A 12,487-nucleotide genomic window follows, 5' to 3' on the forward strand; every position below is an offset into this window, starting at 1 on the left:
GCCGCCGTTCGGCCCCGAACGGGGATCCCAGTCAGGCGGTGAACACCCGAACAGGGTTTGGGTGGACTCGGATCCCCAATGTTCGGAGCGGTTCGGATTCCACAGAATCCGAACCGCTCATCTCTAATAAATAGCGGACATGACGTAGGATGCGAGCGGCCAGGGGGCGTAGTTTCCCAAAAAACGACCGCAAGTTTTGTTCGCTCGTTCAGACCTAGAGGCGTGAACAGACCGCAAAGAGTGAATGGTTCATTTGAATAGCCACCCCTTTTTTTTGAACGAATGACCACAAATAGCGACCGGCTCTGAATCAGGCCCTAAGTCAGCAGTTGTTGCTATACTCCAACAATATTTCCTGACAACAATATCAAATTCGGTTGTATAAAGTAAGAAATTAAAGAGTCATTTTCCGTCACATTCAGAAAACCTGAAAACTGAACTGTACATGGAGGGAGATAAACCTGTTTGTCATACAGCAGTTATGGTTAGGAATTCCAGTAGCTTGTGGTTTTATACATTTTAATACTGTTTACCTTTAGAGATCTGGGCATCAAATAGTTATATTTGCCACTGCTGCTATTGCTGAATAATACTCTTTTTGAGCAACATTTTTATATTTGCTGGAACCCATGCAATATTGTATTTTCAGATTTTAAGAAATTATGTTTTTTGATATTTTAAAGTTGAATGTGTACTGGATGATTTAAACACTCATTGACATGCGCAGTTCCTCAATTTTTATTTTTTATTTTTCTGATATACAGTATTGTTAAGCTTGCAGAGACTTAATTGGAACAGCAGCTAAATAATCAGTTCATGAGTGGTGCTATTAGCAGACAGGGATAATTAGCGCCTATTGGTTTATGTTATATTGTATGACACTGGTTGCAATGAATGAAAATTTCCTGCAGATGAGGTATAACCTTGATTATGTCTAAATATATTGAATGAATCTACCCTAGGAATGGCCTTTGCACTGCTGACATCAGTAGCCCCAGTTTATGGACTCTATACATCTTTCTTTCCTGTGGTGCTGTATATGCTACTGGGGACCGGACATCATGTTTCTACTGGTGAGACCACTGAAAATACATTTGTTTAATAAAATTGTCATGTATTAAATATTAATTCTGCCTTTTCTACTTATAACCGGCAACTGATATAACAAGTCTAAATAAGAATAGAGTACCATAAGTGTTTCATAAAATAAATAAAAGTAAACTTTTCGTTCACACATGATGGAGGCAGCCATTTTGTGGGTGTGGAACCATAGTAGAGAAATTGTTAAATATTGGTTCATCCCACAGACAGACTGTCTACATTCTGTATGGGTGATGGATTCCATTTAAAATTGTGAGTTTAATATTATAATTTAAAGATGAGTGGTTTAACTTTCATATATAATACAAAATAAATAAATAAATTAGATGTGATCAACACATGCAAAGTATAAATTTCAAAAGTAATTTGTACAGTTTAATGATCATTGAAATATATATATATATATATATATATATATATATATATATAATCACCGTATTACATTGGCAGAGGTATAGCGGGGAGCCATGGTGCCCAGTGCATGCTGATGCTAAGGTATAGTGGATTTATTTTTCCCGGTTAGTTTTCCTTTTCAGTTTTGAATTTTTGGTGTATGTTAGTTATTTTTGTTAGCTCTCCTGTTATGTAGTTACCACATCATTTTAGGTACAAAATTTGACAGGGAATTTGACCAGGAATATCAGGAATAAACAGGTAGAGACCAGGATATCTGACAGTTTGAAAATAGAAACCTTGGGTCCATGGCCTGGATGGCACCCGCACCTGGAGCACCTCCAACCTCCCTACGCCCCTGTACATGGAAGGTGTCACACGGGTTTATCTCTTATGTAATGCTGATTTCCTATAGTGGGGTCTGATGGCAGACTGGTTAATGCATTTCACATTAAACAAATGTGACGTATGGGTTACGGGTATCATCCATAGTTTAGATCAAGACAGAGATGTCAGGTCCTTTCCTGATTGACTTTCTAGGGCTGCATGTGCTCAACTAGCCATTTGTTATAGTACTAGTCGATATGTTCACAGTGGTGTGACAAGTGTGTAACCTGAAGTGACATACGAATGAGTTAGTGCTCTGCACCTATATAAGTCCAGCAAGTACAATTGTCTATCTGGATATAGTTATACTGTTGACCTTTGTTCTTGAATATTGCTCCATGATGACTGCACTTGACTTGTTTTATTAAGCGCAGTTTCTGCTGGTTTTGCATTGTTTTGCCAGTTTGTTATGTACGAAATTTGGAGGCAGCAGAGTACAGGTGAATGCATTAGATTATATGGGAAACAGCACTGTTAAAGCATGTCTGAAAGGATGACTTCCACACTTCTTTTAAATGGCTGCTTAGCCTTTTAATATGCCAAGGACACCTGATATAGCATGAGCCGTGGGACTAGGTCAACAATGGCACTGATATAGAATGTGAGATGACAGGCATTATTGTGGGTATGTACATGAATGTGGCTCGGGTGTGTTATATGCTTAGACTGTTTGGTCCCCATTGTGCCCTGATAGAGGACAACAGGGTGCATAATATGGTTTACCTTAACCTGTCAGAGAAAAATCACCAGTGTGTTAGAATAAACCTTTGTGAAAATCCATTGCAGTCAATTACAAGTTTTGATCCACAGGTACTTTCGCTGTGCTAAGTCTAATGACTGGCTCAGTGATCGATGAGCATCTTGTCCAGAACCCAATGGATAGAAACCTCACCAGTGAAGAGCAATCAGATCTGTACGGTGAGAGAATAGGGATGGCCGCTGCTATTGCCTTCCTTATGGGACTTATAATGGTTAGTACAACGTTTCTATATAACTCATGTAACTTCTAAGATAATTGTATTTTATATTGTTTTATATTGGTTAGTTATTATAATGCACAATATAAATTTGGTACAAAATAGTTTTGTAAGAAGTGATACGTCTAGCAGTCCTCTGCCTTCACTGAGAGTGGCATACATTCCAACTAGTATCTCTTTCCACATTAATCATGTGACCCAAGTAACAGCACTACTGTACTTAACATAAGTTTTATATCCATTACATAGGCTTTACAGGTATTCATGTAACTTTTGTATTTTAAATTTAGCTTTACCATCACTTCTTATGGAATCAGGATCCTAGGGGGAATTCCAGAAAAATCCAAATGGGTTTTGTTCAGCTGGGATATACACGTTAATTCGATATACACTATGAGCCTGATTCAGACATGTATGCTAACCCTATGGTTATCACACATCTCCGATTGATAGAGGATTGTGCATGTGCAGCCCTCCATCTGTATGTCCACTTGCAGTGCCTCCCAGCTGCAGCCTGTCAATCAGCGTTTGGGAGGCGGAGCGGGGGCGTTCCTGGGTTGCAGCGCTGGGATGGCAGTAGCATCAGGAGGTATCTATTTCCAGCAGACAACACCTGCTGCATTTACATTTTACATGGAGTGAATTACACAGCCGCTTGTGTTTGGCACCGCAATTCCGTGCATATGAATCAGGCCCTATGTCAATAGTGACTACTATGTTGCTAGAGATGCGGTTAATATACCTACAGCCGGGATTCCGGCTGCCGAAATCCTGTCGCCAGAATCCCGATCAGCGTTAGAAGACCAGTACCGGAATCTTGACATGGCTGTAGATGCCGACGCCGGGATCCCAACAGTCGGCATCCCGATCGTAAATATAGCGGGGCCGGGTAGGTGTTAGCCGTGGTGGGGAAGGGTTAAGTTTAGGCACCCCTGGGGTAGTTAGGAATAGGCTGTGGGAGTGCGAAGGTTAGGGTTAGGCACCATGGGGAGAGGTTAGGGTTAGGCACTAAGGGGAGAGTGTTAGGGTTAGGCACTAAGGGGAGAGTGTTAGGGTTAGGCACTAAGGGGAGAGTGTTAGGGTTAGGCACTAAGGAGAGAGTGTTAGGGTTAGGCACTAAGGGGAGAGTGTTAGGGTTAGGCACTAAGGAGGAATGGTTAGGTTTAGGCACTTACCAGGAGGGTTAGGGTATGGGGTAGGTAGGGTTAGTGTTAGGGTACAGTAAAGAAGGGTTAAGGGGGTGAATAGGGCAGGGGAACACTACTTACCGTTCCCCTGTCGGGATTGTAGGCATCTGGATGCCACTGTCAGTCTATTGACAGCCAGCATCGCGACTGCAGGGACATCATAATGATTCCATGTTGATACTGTTAGAAGTGGAGTGCGTTACTGTGCAGTCTCCAACAATATGGCTCTTTAAGGGATACTTAATTTCTCTTACCATGATAACCGCTGCTACTATAACTCATATCGTTCACTGTGTATGAGTGATACAGTGGATGACGGCTGCCCTCTCCTTTACTCCTGAGACAAGTACCTTCATATGACCGCTGTTCCAGTGCCTGCACCATTACCGCAATACCTGAGAATTAGCTGCCTAACTCTGCTTCATGCTCTGGACTTATTCAATAAACCACTCAGCCTGGTCAAGTTCAACTGGACTGGTGGCATAGGGCTCCATTTACTACAATCCGCATATTGAATGCAGATTGTAGTGTGATATTACTGAGTGAATTCGCATTGCGAATTCAGGCAATATCACAGGGATTTACTACAAATCCCTTACAGGGACAGAGCTTGTGATAAAGCTCTGTCCCTGCAAATCCCCTTCGGAGCCTTATCACGGTATTTTCGCAAAAAATACTGTGATTAAGTGCCCGTGCATGCGCCGACCGGATGCTGCTGCTACCCTCCCCGGGTGCTAAGCACCGCCCCCAGCACTAAGCCCCGCCCACTTGATCACGGACCCCCCCTCCTTTAATTACACTTACCTGCATGCTCCGGGCCTCCGGTGATGTTCTCCATTCCTCCGGTCAGGTGATCTCCCATACTGCACTGGGGCCCGATCACCTGATGACCGGGCAGCAGTGTACTATGGGAGACCAGCTGACCGGAGGGGAGACATCACCGGAGGCCCGATCACCGGTCCCTGGAGTCAGGTAAGTGAATTTTTTTTTTTACTATTTTTTTTCTCTTTTTTTTACAGTAATCAGCTTGCGGTCTGTTTAGACCACACAGCTGATTACAGGAACCGACTCCCGGCTCTGCTCTCCCCGTTAGAGCAGGGCAGGAGGCCGGTAGCCGGGGGAGGCCCTGGATATCGCCACTTCCGGGTGGCGTTATTATCACAGGGCTTTCCCCGATATTTTTTCACATTTTATTTTTAGTAACTCTGGTCAGATCACATTTCCCATTACAATTATGGGAAATGCGATCTGCTTTACTAAAAATAAGTGATACTGGGGGTTGGAGTAGAATTTTACGAATTCTGCTCCAATTGACCTGTAATAACTCTAGGTGATACTAAAATAATGTGAAAAGGGTGTGAAAACACCCTTTTTCACTTTATTTTAGACAAAATAATGTTAATAAATAGAGCCCATAGATTCATTACATATCTGCTGATGTGTATTCAAGTCTGCTAAACTACCAATTGTATACACATTTCTTACAGACTCTAGAATGTCAGTGTCCGTATCCCGACAAAGCTGGAATGCTTAAAGCAATTTAACCGTGTGGGTATAATAACTTTATTTATGCTTGTAAAGCTGCATATTTAAAGTTATAATGCCTGCACAGTAAAAATGCTTTAACCACGGTTAAAATGCTTTAAGTAGCATGACAACCATGTTGAGAATGATGCTGGCTTTGGCATAGTGACTGTCGACATGATGACTACATTTTATTCTGCACGAGGATATGATACCACCAGGGCCGCCATCAGGGGGGGACCGCCGAGCCTCGAGTCCCGGGCCCAGAGGGAGGGTAGACGGAGGGGGGCCCGGGTAGCAGCGCCGCTGCAGCAGCAAATGATGCAGGGAGAGAGATAGAAGCAGGGCGGCCGCAAGCCAACTTGAGGTTGCGGAATGGCAGCCAATCAGGAGCGGCCGTAGCGGCTGCTCCTGATTGGCTGCCGGTCCGCGAGCTTGACGTAACGGCGCGCCAGTGTAGGGTGAGCTGCGGAAGAAGAGGAGCGCGTCTGCAGTGCTGGTGGACCGTGGAGGAAGTAGCCGCTGCCGGATCCATAAGGTAAGTGGGGGAATGTCTGGGCAACAGGGGGATGGGGGAGAGTGAGGTGATAAAAATGCAGGGCCTGCCGCGCACACATGTCACTACCCGGGGGCGGAGGGGGGGGCAGAGATGTCTGCCGCTCACAGACTTCACTACCAGGGGGGCAGGAGGGGGAGAGGTGATAGAAATGCAGGGCCTGCTGCGCTCACAAGCTCACTAAATTCACTAATGGGGGGGTGAGGTAATAAAAATAAAAATGCAGGGCCTGCCACGCGCAGAATATATTCACTAACGAGGGGTGATGGGTGAGGTGATGAAAATGCAGGGCCTGTACACAGACTACATTCAATAAGGGGGGGGGTGAGGTAATACAAATAAAAAGAAAGGGCGCACAGACTGCATTCAATAATGGAGAGGAGGGGGGCCCTGCCTATTCTTTCAGTCCCGGGCCCCACAATTTCTGATGGCGGCCCTGGATACCACTGCAAATAGCTTTAATAATTTAACACTAGGCAAATGCAGGAAAGTTCATGCACCATGAATATTATTACGCATGCATCTAATAATATCTACATTAGATACATATAACATGAAATAAAAATAAAGGATAGTCTTCCTTTACTGATTAAATCTGTTTAGTACATATTAATTCTGCCTTTATCTCTCCAGGTTTTCATGTTTGTGCTGCAGCTGGGCTTCCTGTCCACGTACTTGTCTGATCCAATAGTAAAGGCTTTCACAAATGCAGCTGCTTTCCATGTGACCATTTCTCAGATCCAGAATATGATGGGGCTCCCACTCCCACGTCACACCGGATCCTTCACCATTTTCAAGGTTAGCAAAGAACATTGGGCCTGATTCAGACCTGGTCGCAAGCGCTGAGCGCTCGCAACCGGGTCGATGGTGGCCCAGAGCGCATGCACACGACGGAGCCGGCTCTGTCGTGCGCATGCACGAGACCCGGATAGCGACGGGCAATCCGTCGCTCCGGGTCTCGTACCAAAGGGGGCGTGCTGTTGAGTCACAGCACGCCCCCTTTGGAGGGCGGGCCGGGGGAGTGGCTGCCCAAATGGAGGCGTTCCCAACTTCCCATGTGAACGCCTCCATTTGGGGGCGGCCCCACTGGCATCACGAGTGATGTCAGTGGGAGAGATTTCTGCTCTGTTAGAGCCGAAATCTCTCTGGGGCTTGTGGCAACGAGAGTCTACCACAAGGGTCTCGTTGCAAGCCCAATGGTCGCGATGGTCTTGACCATCGCGACCATCTTCCTGGCCGCTCGCTATAGCTGTGGGTGGTCACGCACAGCTATGCGAGCGGCCAGGAGGCTGTTCTAAAAAAAAAAAAGGCCGGCCCTGATTCAGAGCGAGCGCTCTGTCAGAGAGACCGGCTCTGAATCAGGGCCATTGTCTAAGTTGCCTTTGGGAATATATCTGCAGATGCAAATGCATCCATGTGATGGAACCTAAACTAAGTACATTTGTATTGCAATGTCAGCACTCACAGTGCATCTAAAGGGATGTAAAAAAAATAAACAGCTTGAGGCTAGAAGATGTATTGAAGTGAGAAATATTACAGATAAGATTAATATATATTAAGCTGTCAAGAGCCGAAAAGGACCTAGGTACTGTAGACGTGCCCATGTTCCCTCCCAAAACAAAAGCTGGGCCCCTCCAACAGGCCCAGGCCCAGGAAATTAGTACCATTTTTCCCTCTCGGCACCCCTGCCTGGTTGTTAATCGTTATGGCTAGCATGGCTGCAGGTGGAGACATCAATGACTTTGACAGAGAGATGATCATTTGAAGGCATTTTCCAGGAGTTTCAGTGACCATGATAGCTAAACTTGCTATTGTTTCACCAGCAACCAGGTTTTTTTCCAACCAAGGCAAAATTTCTCAGGAAAGTATGATCTCTCTGTGTTGAATTCCTTTCACAACCCAAAACATACTGATAGGTTAATGCAGTGGCAACCCTTCCCATGGTGATACCGGGTACGCATCGGCAAAAGGTGGTGTAGCCTCGTGGGTAGGGGGCATGGTCTTGCAGGTAGGGGGCATGGTATTGTGGCCTGAGCCTCCATTTTAGTCACTCCGGGGGTCCCGGAGATGCGGACTACCCCTGGGGACCAGTCTGTGTGCAATGGCGGCTCCCTCACCGTGTCAGGAGCCGAGTGCTGCACGTAATGCTACAGTGTAGCACCCGCCTCCTGTCATTGAGGAGTCAGCAGTTTGGTGTCACCCCTAAGCTGGTGACACCACTGAGTTAATGCAGTGTGTTCATGTATGCATGGTAGTGAGTTTAGACTATAAGTACCACTGGGGCAGGGACAGATGTGAATGATGAAACATTCTTTGTAATATGCTGCATAAAATCATATTGATATATAAAGTATATATATTAATAATAATTACCATGAATACCAATGGATGATGTCAAACCATTATGATCTAAAAAAAACCCACCAATTTGGTTACTAATTTCAGCACCTTTCTTCTTGTTTAGACGCTGGCATCAGTTTTCAGAGCTGTGCATCTGACCAATGTAGCAGAATTAATTATATCCATGCTCTGCTTAGCAGTGCTCATTCCCATTAAGGAGCTTAATGCCCGTTTCCGAACGAAGCTGAGGACGCCCATACCTGGGGAAATAATTATGGTAAGAACTATGGTTGCACAAATGTAAATACAAGAACAGTAGAAGGGTCGGTTGTCAGTTCATTTGTGAATTGTGATCAGACCCAACTAAATGTCAGCTACTGAGAAGGTTCTTTCTGTTTAGCTGAGGTGACCAAGCTCACTCCAGATTTCTATTCAATGATGATCATTTCAGATGAATGAATTTAAGATTTTTTTTTTGTTTGCAAACATAATTGTTATTAAGGGCCCTAATATTTATCAATATGGAGTTACCTTTTTTCTATTCCTACTGCGTCCGGTGGTGTTTCATACCGATCCCTTATAAATAGAGCCCTAGGTGTTTGCAAATATAAGCCTTGCTATGGATACATATGAGATCACAAAATTGTGGCATTACAATTTGAAGAGTATATATATATATATATATATATATATATATATAAAAGTGATGACTTATCAAGATGGGAATATAAATTGTAAAAAAGAGAAACTTGTTCTATGTATTTCAGGTCTTAGTGGCTACTGGAATAACTTTTGCTTCCTCCTTGGACAACCGATATAATGTACAAATAGTTGGGAGCATACCAGCAGGGTAATTATTATGATGGTTATCTTTTATGTATATAGTGCTGTACAGTAGCAAAGAAATGAACACAAAATGGCCAGCACAATTACACTCTAACAGGATGATAGCACCTAGTGCTCACTGTTTACAGTTGTGTTTGTGTTGCTCATTTGTCATATGGTTACAGTGTTACATCTGTTCCATGGTTTGTCCTGTTAAAAAGTTGCCCTTTATTTGTATTTGTTTATATGTAATATCATACTCCCTGCCCTATAACAGTTCCTAAACTACAGTAACATAAATCATCCTCACAATTACAGGTACTGTAATACACAGTACTGCAGCTCGAAAATGTGTGTTGAATTGTTATAAGGTGACTAAGGGGCCCATTTATTAATGATCGCATTTGCAATCCGATCTTGGCATGACATTACCACCCATGATTGCATTGCAAAATGCGATCATAGCGGCAGAATGTATCATCCGGCTCACAAATCTCCTTTCCTCCCTGTCCCTACGATGTGCCCAGGGTTTCTGCGCATGTGTAGTCCCACTGACAGCACATGCGCGGCTGCCATTGCCCGGCTAAGTATGCAATGTGTAGCCCATAGGTTACATTGGCTAATGCCATCTTCGCATTCTGGATGGCAGCATCTCATCCCTCATAGTAACCTATGGGGGGTGCGGCTGCCCGCGGGAATGGAGAGATCGCAGCAGGTATCAGAGACACCTACTGCGGTTTCTCCTTCATACATCTTGGGGTTTTCGGGGATTAAACCGCAATATAAATGGGCCCCATAGCATCTCTTAGAGCAGGGATGGGGAACCTCCTGCCAGGGGGCAGTATCAGACCCTTGGAACAATTTGGTCTGGCCCTCTGAGCTTTTTTCTGATAGCCTCATCTGGCTAGCAGGGTGCCTAGAATGGACACTTCAGATAGTCACACTGCTGCCCTTACTGCTCCTGAGGATGTTGCGGTCATTGCTGTAATCACCGCTGATTGTTGCCACGCCCGCACATGACATCACGCGGAGGGGGCATGGTCTGCACCGGGCCCGCAAATAATGTTATATATATCAAAATGGCCCCCTGCAGAAAAAAGGTTCCCCACCCCTGTCTTAGAGGGTGACATTTGTTTAAAAAAACAGTTTTTTTAATTTACAAACAAACAAGTTACATAGTTGATAAAAACACACAGCCTCATACTAGAAGCAGTTGGTCATTTGTATACTGTAAATAGAATGAATATATTATGTAATAATATCATAGGTAGGTCAGATACAAGGACACAATGTATAAGTATATGTTGCCAACATGACGTAAAAAGGACCATGTTTCATGTACTATGTGTGTGTGTGTGTGTGTGTGTGTGTGTGTGTGTGTGTGTGTGTGTGTGTGTGTGCGCTTCAAATATTTAATACTTTACCTAGTTCTACTGAGTGCTCTGCAAGTTGATAATCATATCTATCACAGGTATATATAGCAAAGCAACTGATAAATTAGAGAAAGCATGTGATTACATATTAAAAGCAATGACAGAACAGTGCAGGGCTGTAACTAGGGGTGGGTGAGTGGTGCCACTTCCCATGGTGCAGGGCCTTGAGGGTGGCACTGTCTCTCCCCTGTGGCACCAGCACCCTGCAGCCCAGAGAGCCACCCGGAGCAACTTCAGCTCCTTACTGATTCCAGCGGTCCTACCACCACACCATGATGTCATGATATCACATGTTCTGTACAGGGGCTGGGCCAGCACAGGGTGGAATATCGTTCTGGTACAGTGGGGTTAGTACTTTGCAGGACAGTGCCACTGCTAGATACTTGATAGGTAGCTCTGAGTTTATAAAGTGAGTGCACTGTGCTCCAACACTGACATTAGTTTACCAAAGACGATGACCACTATTATAGTAATATGCAGCTTATTCTGTTAATTAGATATAAATAACAATTAATTGAACAGTTATTTGAAAATAATTTTAAATAAAAATGTAAATTGTCAACATTTCTTTAGCTGAATTTCTAGTAAGAGTGACGTCTGTTTTAGTATATTCATTGCTTTTCCAGTCAATATCTTCCTCTCTTAACAGTTTCCCAGTTCCTAAACTCCCTTCACTGAATGTCATTCCTGATGTGATTGGGGACACCATTGCTATCACATTTGTGGGCTACGCTGTGTCTGTGTCACTTGCTATGATCTATGCAGAGAAACACAGATATAGCATTGATCCTAACCAGGTGAGACAGCATATTCAGTCTAGATGGTATGTTTATAGTCTACAGTATGCTCATTGAATTCCTTATATACAAGTAGAATCTGACTTGAGCAACTCTCGCCAAACAATTATTTGAACACGTTGTTATAGCAAAAGTTATATTTAGCACAGTGTATTGTGCACAGCTAAAAACATTTGGCAAGGCAGTGTGGAACGTGAATATTTTACCAGTGACGTGCGGTGAGGTAAATAGCTGGGGAGGCACTGGCTAGTATCAGAGACAGATTTACAGATATATATATGAACCCGAGGGTTCATGTGGGCATTATACAAAGGTACAGCAGTATATAGTGCTGGAAATTTGGTGTGTTTTGATCATGGATGTACAGAAAAGGTAGACAGGGGAGGCAGTGCCTCATCTGCCATACACTTTTTACTCCAGGGTCAAAAGGTCGATAGATAAAATGGTCACCACAAAAATGGTCGAACCATGTTTTTTTTTCTAACCCTAATCTTCAACTTAACCCTCCCTCCTAAGAGCTTAACCCTAACCATTGGGGTAAGTGCCTAACCTTAACCCTCCGGTAAGTGCCTATTAATCCTAACCCTATCCCTAAACCTAAAAAAAAAAAAAAATGTGCCGTCCATATTCGTGTCAACTATTTTTGTGTAGATTTTTTGACCCTGTCGACCATTTGTAATGGTTTATCTATTGACTGTGTAACATTTGGTGTCTATCTAGACATTGTCTACCTTTTTACTGTCTATCTACAGTAGGTATGGGCAGTAAGCGGCCCCCCAGATGTTGTAGAACTAGACATCCCAGCATGCCCTGCAACAGTTTTGCTATTTGGACATGCTAAAACTGTTGCAAGGCATGCTGGAATTTGTAGTTCAACAACAGCTGGAGGGCCGCTTATTACCCACCCCAGATCTATAGTCTGGCATCCATTCAGATCCATAAGTCTCTTTACGTTTCCATATAGCAA

General features: G+C 43.9%; 1 protein-coding gene across 1 annotated transcript in view; it reads left to right on the plus strand.

Moving 5' to 3' along the window:
• The window catches only part of LOC148534632 (solute carrier family 26 member 10-like), a 58,133-nt gene that overhangs the window by 10,916 nt on the left and 34,730 nt on the right, over positions 1–12,487 (plus strand). Inside the window, exons 2-7 of the mRNA XM_088466166.1 lie at positions 963–1,073; positions 2,692–2,852; positions 6,759–6,923; positions 8,590–8,742; positions 9,233–9,315; positions 11,373–11,520. Of these exons, the coding sequence (XP_088322292.1) occupies positions 963–1,073; positions 2,692–2,852; positions 6,759–6,923; positions 8,590–8,742; positions 9,233–9,315; positions 11,373–11,520 (821 nt within the window). The remainder of the gene's footprint in view (positions 1–962; positions 1,074–2,691; positions 2,853–6,758; positions 6,924–8,589; positions 8,743–9,232; positions 9,316–11,372; positions 11,521–12,487) is intronic.

The sequence above is a fragment of the Taudactylus pleione genome, unplaced genomic scaffold (assembly GCF_031769625.1).
Source record: "Taudactylus pleione unplaced genomic scaffold, aTauple2 ptg000065l, whole genome shotgun sequence".
Classification (NCBI taxonomy): domain Eukaryota; kingdom Metazoa; phylum Chordata; class Amphibia; order Anura; family Myobatrachidae; genus Taudactylus; species Taudactylus pleione.